Here is a 13,233-nt window from a genome sequence, read left to right as displayed (position 1 = left end):
CCCAACCAGAGTGGCTGTGGGGAACCTCGATATATTGTATGTATACTTCCAGAAGGTGCTTGACAAGATACCTCACAAAAGATTAAGTCGTAAGAGCCCACAGTGTCGGCAATAGAACATTGGGATGGATAGAGAATTGGCTCATGGGCAGAAAACAGCAAGTGGGGAAAGGGGTTAGTTTTCAGGTTAGCAACCCATGACCAGTGGGTTCCACAGGGATCAGTGCTGGAACCACGATTGTTGTAAATATATATTCATGACTTGGAAGAAGGAAGCAAATGTACCGTGCCAAATTTGCATAATGACACAAAAAAAGGTTTCAAAATAAGTTGTGAGAGAGATACAAACAGCTTGTGGAGAGATATTAATACATTAAATCAATGGACAAAATGTTGGCAAATGGGGTATAATGCGGGTACGTGGGTATAATGCGGGTACGTGGGGTATAATGCGGGTACGTGGGGTATAATGCAAAGTTGCTCCTTTGGAAGGGGGAACAAAAAAACAGCACGTTTTCTAAATTGAGAAAAACTGCAGAAAGCTGCAACATACACGGTACTTGTGCACAAAACATAGGAAGCTACCATACAGGTGCTGCAGGTAATCATGAAATTCAGGGAATATTGCTCTGTCTTTCAAGGGGATTGGAGTATAAGAATAGGGAAGTCTTACTGCAACTGTACAAGGTGCGAGTGAGACCACATCTGGAGCACTGTGAGCTGTTTGGATCCCCTTATTTAAGAAAAGGTATCATTTCATTGAAGGCAGCTCAGAGAAGGTTCACGGGAACGATTACTTGGATGGAGGAATTTGCCTTATGTGCAAAGTCTAAACTGACTGGGACTATTTACTGGAGTATCAAAGAAAGAGTGGTGATCTCGTTAAAATATATTGATTCTTAACCAGCAATGACAGGATAAATGCTAAAACAGTCTATGACCAGAGAGTATATTCTCAAAATAAGAGGATACCAATTTAAATCTAAATAGAATAGAGTGAAGATTACAACATTACAGCTGCAGAGAAAATGTACAAAGGGCAAGATCAACATGACATTTAAAATTTGAGAGGACTATTCAAAAATCTCATAACGTAGGGAAGAAGCTCTTCTTGAATGTATTTGTACATGTATACGATCTTCTATATCTTCTGCCTGATAGAAGAGGGTTGAAGAGAATATTATCAGGGTGGGAGGGGTCTTTGATTGTACTGTTTCCTGTCCCGTGCCAGCGGGAAGTATAGGTGGAGTCAGAGAATCCCTACTGTGTGGAAGCAGGTCATTCAGTCCATATCAACCCTCCGAGACCCACACCCTTACCCTATCCTAAAAACCCTGCATTTTCCTATGGTTAATCCACCTAGTCTGTGGATTATGGCAGTTTAGCATGACCAATGCACCTAACTGCACATCTTTGGATTATGGGAGGAAACCCAAACAGACACGGGGAGAATGTGTAAACTCCACACAGACAGTTACCTGAGGGTGGAATCGAACCTGGGTCCCTGGCGCTGTAAGGCACCGTGCTACCCAGTCAATGGATGAAATGCTGACGATCCTACTGAATAACAGAGCAGGCTCAAGGGGCATACTCCTTATTTGTATTTCTTATGGTCTTATGATTTAATGATCTTCTGCCAGATCTGCTGAGTGGATGAGGTCTCTCAGCCTTCCCCAAAGTTCCCGAGCATCACTGATGCAGTCTTCAGTCAATTCAGTTCACTCCTTGTAATATCAAGAAACGGTTGAAGGTGCTGGAGAGTGCAAAGGCTGTGGGCCCTCACAACATTCCGGCAATAATACTGAAGACTTGTGCTCCAGAACTTGCCGCTACCCTGGCCAAGCTGTGCCAGTATAGTCTGCTAAACATCAGCATAGCTCTGTAGACAGCACCTTCCAAAACCAACAACCAATCCCATTTCAGAGGACAGGGGCAGCAAATATATGGGAACACCATGACCACCATTTAAATGGAGAAAATCTGAAGAAGACCATCCCGGTTTTGGAAATATGTCACCATTCCTCCATTATCACTGGATCAAAACCTTGGAACACCCATCCCTACTGACATTGGGTCTACCCACAGCACATGGACTGCAGTGTTTCACCCCCACCGTCTCAAGGGGCAAGTATGATTCATAAACAGAGAGAGAAGAGAATACTGTCCATGGTTGATGTTACATTTCCCAACAGTTCACTGTGTCAATAACTTCAACTGGAAGCACACAGAATTCTCCGTGTTATGGGATGGAATGTCAGGTTATAGGGGCGAGAAAGGAGCCCTAAAATCCAGGTGTTGCCACATCAGCCACTCCTCGACCATCACCACCAATCCCAGTATCAGGCACAGACACCCACCTCCCATCCCTATCCCGGGTACCAGGCACAGACACCCACCTCCCATCCCTCTCCTGGGTACCGGGCACAGACACCCATCCTCCATCCCTCTCCCGGGTACCGGGCACAGACACCCACCTCCCATCCCTCACCCGGGTACCGGGCACCGACACCCACCTCCCATCCCTCTCCCGGGTACCGGGCACCGACACCCACCTCCCATCCCTCTCCCGGGTACCGGGCACAGACACCCACCTCCCATCCCTCTCCCGGGTACCGGGCACAGACACCCACCTCCCATCCCTCTCCCGGGTACCGGGCACAGACACCCATCCTCCATCCCTCTCCCGGGTACCGGGCACAGACACCCACCTCCCATCCCTCTCCCGGGTACCGGGCACAGACACCCATCCTCCATCCCTCTCCCAGGTACCGGGCACAGACACCCACCTCCCATCCCTCTCCCGGGTACCGGGCACAGACACCCACCTCCCATCCCTCTCCCGGGCACAGACACCCACCTCCCATCCCTCTCCCGGGTACCGGGCACAGACACCCATCCTCCATCCCTCTCCCGGGTACCGGGCACAGACACCCACCTCCCATCCCTCTCCCGGGTACCGGGCACAGACACCCACCTCCCATCCCTCTCCCGGGTACCGGGCACAGACACCCATCCTCCATCCCTCTCCCGGGTACCGGGCACAGACACCCACCTCCCATCCCTCTCCCGGGTACCGGGCACAGACACCCACCTCCCATCCCTCTCCCGGGTACCGGGCACAGACACCCACCTCCCATCCCTCTCCCGGGTACCGGGCACAGACACCCACCTCCCATCCCTCTCCCGGGTACCGGGCACAGACACCCACCTCCCATCCCTCTCCCGGGTACCGGGCACAGACACCCACCTCCCATCCCTCTCCCGGATACCGGGCACAGACACCCACCTCCCATCCCTCTCCCGGGTACCGGGCACAGACACCCACCTCCCATCCCTCTCCCGGGTACCGGGCACAGACACCCACCTCCCATCCCTCTCCCGGGTACCGGGCACAGACACCCACCTCCCATCCCTCTCCCGGATACCGGGCACAGACACCCACCTCCCATCCCTCTCCCGGGTACCGGGCACAGACACCCACCTCCCATCCCTCTCCCGGGTACCGGGCACAGACCCTCCCACTTCCTGTACCTCCAGGTTCCGGGAACGGGCCCCTGGCCCCAGTTTGTATTTGATGAGGTTCAGCAGCTCCTCCGGGTGTCCAAGAGACTGGAGAAAATCCATGGGACCTCAGGCAGCCACCTCACCCTCTCACTCCGGGATCACCCCCTCACTCCGGGATCACTCCGGGATCACCCCCTCACTCCGGGATCACTCCGGGATCACCCCCTCACTCCGGGATCACCCCCTCACTCCGGGATCACTCCGGGATCACCCCCTCACTCCGGGATCACCCCCTCACTCCGGGATCACCCCCTCACTCCGGGATCACTCCGGGATCACCCCCTCACTCCGGGATCACTCCGGGATCACTCCGGGATCACTCTGGGATCACCCCCCTCACTCCGGGATCACTCTGGGATCACCCCCCTCACTCTGGGATCCCTCCCTCTGGTTGTTCACCCTCTCTCTCTCTCTAGCTGTGTTGTGTTCTCCCTCTCTCCCTCTCTCCATCCGTCTGTCTCATTCCCTCTCTCTCTCTCTCTCTCTCTCAGGATCTCGCTCTGTCTCCGGTTGCCCGGGTAACCGTTTCCTCGGACCAGCCGGCAATGTCCAATCAAAGCGAGGCACCACCGTGACGTAAGGCCTCCTGTGGGAGATAAACCAATCAGCGATCCGTTTTCATCGCGTCATCTCCGCCCCCTACCGTAAAGCTCACATGAGAGACGCCGTTACCGTAAACACCAGAGAAGCGGAATGACCACAGTCAAAGCTGATGTATTTCTGCCATGGGGAGGGATACTGCCATGGGGAGAGAGGGAGGGAGGGAGGGATACTGCCATGGGGAGAGAGGGAGGGAGGGAGGGATACTGCCATGGGGAGAGAGGGAGGGAGGGAGGGATACTGCCATGGGGAGGGATACTGCCATGGGGAGAGAGGGAGGGAGGGATACTGCCATGGGGAGGGAGGGAGGGATACTGCCATGGGGAGAGAGGGAGGGAGGGATACTGCCATGGGGAGAGAGGGAGGGAGAGAGGGATACTGCCATGGGGAGAGAGGGAGGGAGGGATACTGCCATGGGGAGAGAGGGAGGGATACTGCCATGGGGAGGGAGGGAGAGAGGGATACTGCCATGGGGAGAGAGGGAGGGAGGGCGGGATACTGCCTGGTTTCAGTCTCACCCACTCTGGAGATTACAGTTGAACAATGTGGGGGTGCTGGAAAAACACAGCAGGCCAGGCAGCATCTGAGGACCAGGAGAATCAACCTGTCGGGCATCAGCCCTTCTTCAGGACTGGGGATTGGAGCAAGGAATACCTGTTAATTAGGGATTAGTTACTTAATTCTGATATTTAACTGTTTTAGGAGTTCACACATATTCAATGTACTTTTGGCAGAGGCATCATTACGTTTAATTGTATGTGACTGTGCAGTCAGGTTGGTGAGGAGGGGGGTCAGTGAGAAAGGGGAGTTAGTTATTTCTTTTCCTGTTTTCATCACACTCTACCACAGGGAAAGGTCTTTCAAATATGTAAAAAATAGCTGAATGAAATAAAATACATTACGTGCATTACGTGTGGCAGGTCAGTTGGTGTGTCACGGCTGAAACGTGTGAGAGTTCTTGGATGCAAGTATGATCAAGAACAAAGATATCCTCAGTGTGGGATAACAGCTTTAGTTCAGAGTCTGCGAGCTGGAGGCCAAGCCACGGATATCAAGTGTGGTGCTGGAAAAGCACAGCCGGTCAGGCAGCATCCGAGGAGCAGGAGAATCGACGTTTCAAGCTCAAGCTCTTCATCAGGAATATGTGGGGTGGGGGTGATGTTCAAGAGGCTGAGACATAATTGGGAGGGGGTGGGGCTGGGTGGAAGGTAGCTAGGAATGCGATAGGTAGATGAAGGTGGGGGTTGATAGTGTTAGGTCAAAGTGGAGGGTGGACGGATAAGTGGGAAGGAAGTTGGACAGGTAGGACAGTTCAACAAGGCGGTACTGAGTTGGAGGAGCAGGTGGGGGGGGGGGGGGGGGAGATGAGGAAACTGGTGAAATTGACATTGATTCTGTGTTGTTGGAGGGTCCCAAGGCGGAAGATGAGAACGCACAGTCCTCCACTTCCTCCTCTCCAACCCCAACCCCATCATCAAACCCAGTGGACATTTGGTGCACCAAGCTGTACACCACTGAAGTCAGGTGCCAACTCACAGACACCTCCTCCTACTGCCCCCTCAACCACAATGTCATTTCCCACCACCAAACTATCATCTCCCAGGCCATCCACAACCCCATCACCTCAGGGGATCTCCCATCCACAGCCTCCAACCTCATCATCCAGGAATCCCACGCCGTCTAGTTCTACCTCTTACCCAAAATTCACAAACCTGACTGCCCAGTTCAACTCATCATCTCTACCTGCTTCTTTCTGCCCCACCAAATTTATCTCTGCATATACTGACACTCCCCCTTGGTCCAGGATCTTCCCACATATATTCGAGACACCACCCACACCCTCCACCTCCTCATGATGTTCGCTTCCCAGGTCCCCAATGAACATCCAGTCCCTGTACACATCCATTTGCCATGACAAAGGCCTCCGAGCTCTCCACTTCTTCCTCTCCTGCTGACCCAACCAGTACCCTTCCACCAACACACTCTTTCGATTGGCTGAACAGGTCCTCGCCCTCAGCAATTTCTCCTTCGAATCCTTCCACTTCCTTCAGTCCAAAAGGGTAGCCATTGGGGACCCACATCGGCCCCAGCTATGCCTGCCTCTTCATCGAGTACGTGGAACAGTCCATCTTCTGCAGCTACACTGGCACTACTTCCCACCTTTTCCTCCGCTACATCAATGACTGTATTGGCGCCACCTCGTGCTTCCATGAAGATGTTGAAAAGTTCATCAACTTCACAAACACCTCAAGTTGACCTGGACTTAACATGGGCATCCCCTACAAACCCATCAACTCCCACAGATACTTGGACTACACCTCCTCCCACCGCCCCCTGACACGGACTGCAATTTCCCCTCCCACGTGGTCACCAATGCCAGCCAGCACATCCCGCCCACTTCACGCACTTCTGCCCTTGAACCCCACCCCCCAACCTCAACAAGGATAGAACTCCATGGTCCTTCCATCCCACCAATCTCCAGATACAATGCATCATCCTCCACCATTTCTGCCACCTACTGCCAGACCCCACCACAAGGGATATATTTCCCGCCCCACCCCTATCTGCGTTCCGCAGAGACAATTCCCTCTGCGACTCACTCGTTAGGTCCACACCCCCACCAGCCTACCCTCCACTCCTGGCACCTTCCCTTGCCTCGGCAAGAGGTGTAAAACTTGTGCCTGCACCTCCCCCCCCCCCCACCTCCATCTAAGGTCCCAAAGGATCCTTCTACATCCGGCAGAGATTTTCCTGTACATCCAAACACCTCAACTAGTGTGTCCGTTGCTCTCGATGTGGTCTCCTCTACATTGGGGAGACAGGATGCCAATTTGTGGAGCAGTTCAGAGAACATCTCTGGGACACACGCACTAAACAACCCCACTGCCCTGTGGCTGAACACTTCAACTCCCCCTTCCGCCAAGGACATGCAAGTCCTGGGCCTCCTCCCCTGCCAAATTCTAGCCACCCGATGCCTGGAGGAAGAACACCTCATCTGCCTTGGGACTTTCCAACCACATGGAACAAATGTCGATTTCACCCGTTTCCTCATCTCCCTTCCCCCTCCCACCTTATCCCAAATCCCCAATGCTCCAGCTCAGCACCAACAACTTGAACTGTCATACCTATCCATCTTCCTTCCCACCTATCCACTCCACTCTCCTCTCTGACGTGTCACCATCACCTCCCACCTTCATATATCTTGCACATTCCCAGCTGCCTTCACCCCAGCCACACCCCCCTCCCTTTTATCTCTCAGCACCCTTAGCACCCCCCACACTCCTGATGAAGGGCTTCTGCTCAAAACATTGACTCTCCTGCTCCTCGATGCAGCCTGACCGGCTGTGCTTTTCCAGCACCACACCTTTTGACTCTGATCTCCAGCATCTGCAATCACCACTTTCTCCAAGCTAGTAACATGAAGTATGTATCACGAAGGAGAAAAGTAACCACAATATTTGTACTGACTGTAGTCACTGTCCTTAGAATGGGCTCTTCGCAGACAAAGTGCCGAGTCACCATTATCTCTGAGAATAAATTCCAATCGCTTGCTAAACCTGACTTGAAGCTGGCTGATGTGTAGTTACCTCATTTCTCTCTCATTTCCTACTCGGACTCTTCCACTGCTGTAGCTGCAGCTCAGAAACCTGGTTCCTGAGGTGAGGCTACAGCATTGAATGGAAGTGGCTTTCTTATACCAAATCCCAGTCCAACACCATCACCCCATGTCCTGACAGACAGCTCGTTAATCTGATCAACATTTGCAGGATACAGGTATCAATACATTAATAGGTTTGACATTTACAGGATACAGTTATCAGTTCATTGAAATGAAGGTACTTGAAACTGACCCATTCAGACAGGTACTTGAGAATTGCCTGTTCAGTTTAAAACAATTCGGTTTAGACCAAATGTAAACACTCTATGGTTACCTCCTGCTGTGCGCTCAAGGGTTATTTCTATGTTAAACGGTCATACCTACCTGCTCACTTTAGTTCCCTTTTTATCATTAGTATTGCCACTGGAAACTTTGATTCTGATCTAATGATCAGAATTCAATAAATTCACCCCCTTTTTGTTCTTTCCTGCCCCGTGTCTTTCTGCTGAACCGCACACCCACCCGAGGAAAAAGACCTTGGCAATTCACCCGATCATGATTTTATAAACCTTTGTAAGATTAGCCCTCAGCCTCCAACACTCCAAGGAGAAAAAGCCCCAGCCGACTCAGCCTCTCCCTGTACACATCATAAAATCAATCCCTGCAAATTGGCTTTCAATTCACATGCAATCTTGACCTGGTTCCATGTACCTGTCAATTGGTGTACACCCGAGAGCCCAGTTCCAAACAGCTGAGCCTGGGGACCTATGGACTGTGGCTCAATGCTACAGTCAGTTTCTCAGTTAGGGATAAGCAATATGTGCAATATGTAGCAGTGACACGCAGAGCTCATTAATAATGCTATGGCTTGTGCTTGATCAGAATCCTCAAGAAGGTAAGAATCTGTTGGATGACACTGTCTGACAATAAAACTCCACCGCCTCGCAGCAGCTGCTGTCTCAGTGAGAGGAGGTCCACTAACAGAAGCTGTTTCAGGTACAGGTCGTGGACAGACAACTGCAGCCCGAGGAGAGACTACAGAAAATCCAGTGTGATTTACAGTTCCAAGCTTGTAACCAAGACTGGGGGGATTTGAATGTAATGATAGTAACCAGGTCAGCTAAGTGGTCCTCAGAGGCACAGTGGCTCAGTGGTTAGCACTGGTACCTCACAGCACCAGGGACCCGGATTCAATTCCAGCCTCAGGGGACTGTCTGGGTGGAGTATGCACATTCTCCCCGTGCCTGTGTGGGTTTTCTCCAGAGATGTGTGGGTTAGGTGGATTGACCATGGGAAATGAAGGGTTACAGAGATGGGGTGGGTCTGGGTGGGATGCTCTTCCAAGGGTTGGTGTAGACTTAATGAGCCAAATGGCCTACTGCCATACTGTAGGGATTCTATGGGTTCCCTGACTGAGGCTGTTAGCCCGGTTCAATCAGGGAACTTTGGCTGACAGATACAGACAGGAATCTCAGAGATTCTGTTGGCTCTGAGGAAGCTGGATCAGAGCCAAAGTTTTTCCATGTGTAACTAAAGGGTGGTTTGGTGATGGGACACCGGCCTCTGTGCAGTTATTCCAATGGTAATGAAAGAAAAGCACACTTCTGAAGAAATTCACTCACAACAGTCATCTATGAGTTGGGGTAAGCATTTCTGGCATCGTGTTGTTATTTTGGAAGGTTGACACATTCGATCCTGCTTTCAAAGGCTGGGTCTACTCTGTGGAAAGAATGTGTTATTTTTTCCAGGCAAATGACATTGCTTTTCGACTTCCCCAGTGAATAATTCCCCTGACAGCATGTGTACCTGCTGCTTTTTTGGTTATTAGAAGCCAAACTTTCCCTGAGGCACCAGATACTAAAACCTTTCAAGAGTTGACCCCAAGTCTCCCGTACTTCTGAGATGCTATCAGTTTCACTCAGACATTCAAGAACCAGAGGAATTCATAATGGGCTTTTTGATGAGGTTAAGACAACTGGAAGAGGCATGTAACTTTGGTTTGACCCTGAGTGAGATGCTGAGAGACTGTTCAGTATGTGGGATGGATACTATAACCTTATAAAAGTGCCTATTGCTGAAGCCCAGCTGGAATTCAGACAGACACTACAACTGGCTTTGTCATTGGGAAAGGCAGCAAGTGGAGCATATGAATGACAGGGTACACTGATGGAAGGGGACACCCCCCTCAGGCTGACTGACCTTGGGGGACATCACTTGAACAAAGGCAATTGCCCAGCCTCACTCTGGACATATCCTGGACAGAGGGACTCCATGTCAGCCAATAGCAAAACCCCAAAACAAAGCCAAGTCTCAGCCAAATGGTTAATGTTTTCTTCAGGATCCTGCCCCTCACGGCATTGTAGTTGCTGCGTTATGTGGACTCGGGACAGGAAAGGAGTCTGACCAGACCTGGACTGAGTCAGGGAACGTGTAAGCCAGTATCCAGGAAAGCCCACCCACAGCTGGTATGGAGCAGTTACATTACTCAGCAACATCTATATCAGAACAAACATCTGGTTAAATGGTGACCGAGTTCTAACGGAGCTTGGTGCTGGTGTGGCTGTCTCAGTTATCACAGAACCACACTCTAACAAGATTCACTCTGCACTCCAACCCTTAAGTTTGAGCAAAACCTCAGCTAGACTGAGAACCTAGACTGGAAAACTTTTACAGATTAAGGATAAAACTTCAGTTCCAGCCTTTATGAGAAGCAGCTGTTCAGTTCCCACTGACTGGAGTAAAAGTGTTCAGCATAGCCCGGCACTGCAGGGGTGCTGTGCTTTATTTCTTCCTCAAACTCTATTTTGATTAGATTAGATTACCTACAGTGTGGAAACAGGCCCTTCAGCCCAACAAGTCCATACCGACCCACTGAAGCGCAACCCACCCTGACTCACTTGTCCTTACCCTCCCTCTTCACATTTTTGTTCACGTAAACACTGCCCTATCAGGCTTAGAGAAACTGAGGACTGCAGGTCGGAGTCGATAAGTGCAGCACTGGGAAAGTACAGCAGGTCAGGCTTGAAACATCGATTCTCATGCTCCTTGGATGCTTTTCCAGTACCACACATTTTGACCCTTATCAGACTTTGCCTGTTATTGGTTCACTGGCCACATGGGTATTTTCCTGGTGATCGAAGTTCTTGGACAATGATATCGTTTTCACTGAGTCTGTACGGGTGACGCAGGGTGGGGAAATAAGCACAACTGCTGTGCCGTGGGAGTGTGGCCGGGAGAGAAAGGAATAATAATAAAACAGGTTCAAGCCCAAGCCTGCAGTGAAATTGCTTTAGAAAGATGCACCTTGATTGGTTCAATTAGAAAATGGCTGCCAGAGTGAAATCCTAATTAAATACCTGGAGGTTTCAGGAAGGGACTACCAAAGGAGCGAAGGCCACCTTACATATTGACCAGGAAGTAATTCCATGATTCTACAAAGTGCATCCGGTGCCATCTGCCGAACAGGCGTAAGGAGAGGCAGAGATCAGGAGGCTGGAAAGTGAAGATCATCAAATGAGTGCAGTCGGTGGGATGGGCAGTACTGGTCACACCGAGAGTGAAGCCCGATGAGTCAGTTTGTCTTTGTGGGGATTTTAAACAAACAGTAAACCATTTTTCATGGCTGGATAAATACACAACCCCACATATTGAGGAGTTATAAGCAAAGTTGGCGAGGGTGGGGTGAGGAGGTCTTGGTGGGGGGAAGGGTTGTACTTCATAAATCTTGATAAGAATCATGTGTACTTGTAATGGCTATGAGATGAAGATGTTCAGAAATAAGCTACAAGAAATACTCACAAAGGTTTCTACGAAGATACAAGATGGTCATTTGGGGTATCATCACCCTGTACAATTTTTCAGTAGACGTTAGAGCTAAGAGCAGCGAGAAGGGGACATGGAAAGTCCTTGGTTGGTAGGATTAGGGAAAACCCCAAGGCTTTCTATAGGTATGTCAGGAATAGAAGGATGACTAGGGTAGGTATCGGTCCAGTCAAGGATAGTAGTGGGAAGTTGTGCGTAGAGGCGGAGGAGATTGGAGAGACACTAAATCAATACTTTTCATCAGTATTCACTCAGGAACAGGACATTGTTGCTGATGTGAATATTGAGTCACAAGTGATTAGAATGGATAGCTTTGATGTATGTAGCGAAGAGGTCCGGGGAATACTGGAAAGAGTGAAAATAGATAAGTCCCCTGGGTCTGATGGCATTTATCCTAGGATCCTCTGGGAAGCTAGGGAGGAGATAGCGGAGCCATTGGCCTGGATTTTTATGTCGTCGCTGTCTACAGGAATAGTGCCAGAAGACTGGAGGATAGCGAATGTGGTCCCCTTGTTCAAGAAGGGGAGTAGGGACAGCCCTAGTAACTATAGGCTAGTGAGTCTCACTTCTGTTGAGGGCAAAGTCTTAGAGAGAATTGTAAGGGATAGGATTTATGAACATCTGGATAGGAATAATGTGATCAAGGATAGTCAGCATGGTTTTGTGAAGGGCAGGTCGTGCCTCACAAACCTTATTGAATTCTTTGAGAAGGTGACTAAGGAGGTGGACGAGGGTAAAGTAGTAGATGTGGTGTATATGGATTTTAGCAAGGCGTTTGATAAGGTTCCCCATGGTAGGCTACTGCAAAAAATACAGAGGTATGGCATTGAGGGTGCATTAGAGGTTTGGATTAGGAATTGGCTGGCTGGAAGGAGACAGAGGATAGTAGTTGATGGAATAGGTTCATCTTGGAGTGCAGTTACTAGCGGTGTTCCACAAGGATCTGTTTTGGGACCATTGCTGTTTGTCATTTTTATAAATGACCTGGAGGAGGGGCTTGAAGGCTGGGTGAGCAAGTTTGCGGATGATACAAAAGTCGGTGGAGTAGTGGACAGCGAAGAAGGATGTGGCAGGTTACAGCGGGATATAGATAAGTTGCAGAGCTGGGCAGGAAGGTGACAAATGGAGTTCAATGTAGCTAAGTGCGAAGTCATTCACTTTGGTAAGAGTAACAAGAAGATGGATTACTGGGCTAAAGGTAGGTTACTTGGTAGTGTGGATGAGCAGAGGGATCTTGGTGTCCATGTACACAGATCTCTGAAAGTTGCCACCCAGGTAAATAGTGCTGTGAAGAAGGCATATGGCGGACTGGGCTTTATTGGTAGAGGAATTGAGTTCCGGAGTTCTGAGGTCATGTTGCAGTTGTATAAGACTCTGGTGCGGCCTCATCTGGAGTATTGTGTGCAGTTTTGGTCGCCACACTATAGGAAGGATGTGGAGGCACTGGAATGGGTGCAGAGGAGGTTTACCAGGATGTTGCCTGGTATGGTAGGAAGATCGTATGAGGAAAGGCTGAGGCACTTGGGGCTGTTCTCATTGGAGCAAAGAAGGTTTAGGGAGATTTGATAGAGGTGTACAAGATGATTAGGGGTTTAGATAGGGTTGACAGTGAAAACCTTTTTCCGCGTATGGAGTCAGCTGTTACTCGGG

The 13,233-nt window shown here is 50.1% G+C and overlaps 1 protein-coding gene across 3 annotated transcripts in view; it reads right to left on the bottom strand.

The window, feature by feature from the left end:
* Nucleotides 1-13,233, bottom strand: part of fdft1 (farnesyl-diphosphate farnesyltransferase 1) — a 33,179-nt gene that overhangs the window by 12,353 nt on the left and 7,593 nt on the right. Inside the window, exons 1-2 of one of the 3 annotated variants that reach the window (XM_060830717.1) lie at nucleotides 3,698-4,090; nucleotides 3,531-3,648 (exon numbers count right to left, since the gene is read on the bottom strand). The exons of 1 other annotated variant lie outside the window; for it this stretch is intronic. In XM_060830717.1, the coding sequence (XP_060686700.1) occupies nucleotides 3,531-3,623 (93 nt within the window). In that variant the 5' untranslated portion in view covers nucleotides 3,624-3,648; nucleotides 3,698-4,090. Of the gene's footprint in view, nucleotides 1-3,530; nucleotides 4,091-13,233 lie in introns of those variants that run through there. One more of the 3 variants, XM_060830716.1, reaches the window with a different exon arrangement.

This window comes from Hemiscyllium ocellatum, chromosome 10 (assembly GCF_020745735.1).
Source record: "Hemiscyllium ocellatum isolate sHemOce1 chromosome 10, sHemOce1.pat.X.cur, whole genome shotgun sequence".
NCBI lineage: Eukaryota > Metazoa > Chordata > Chondrichthyes > Orectolobiformes > Hemiscylliidae > Hemiscyllium > Hemiscyllium ocellatum.
This window is presented reverse-complemented; position numbering and strand designations above follow the sequence as displayed.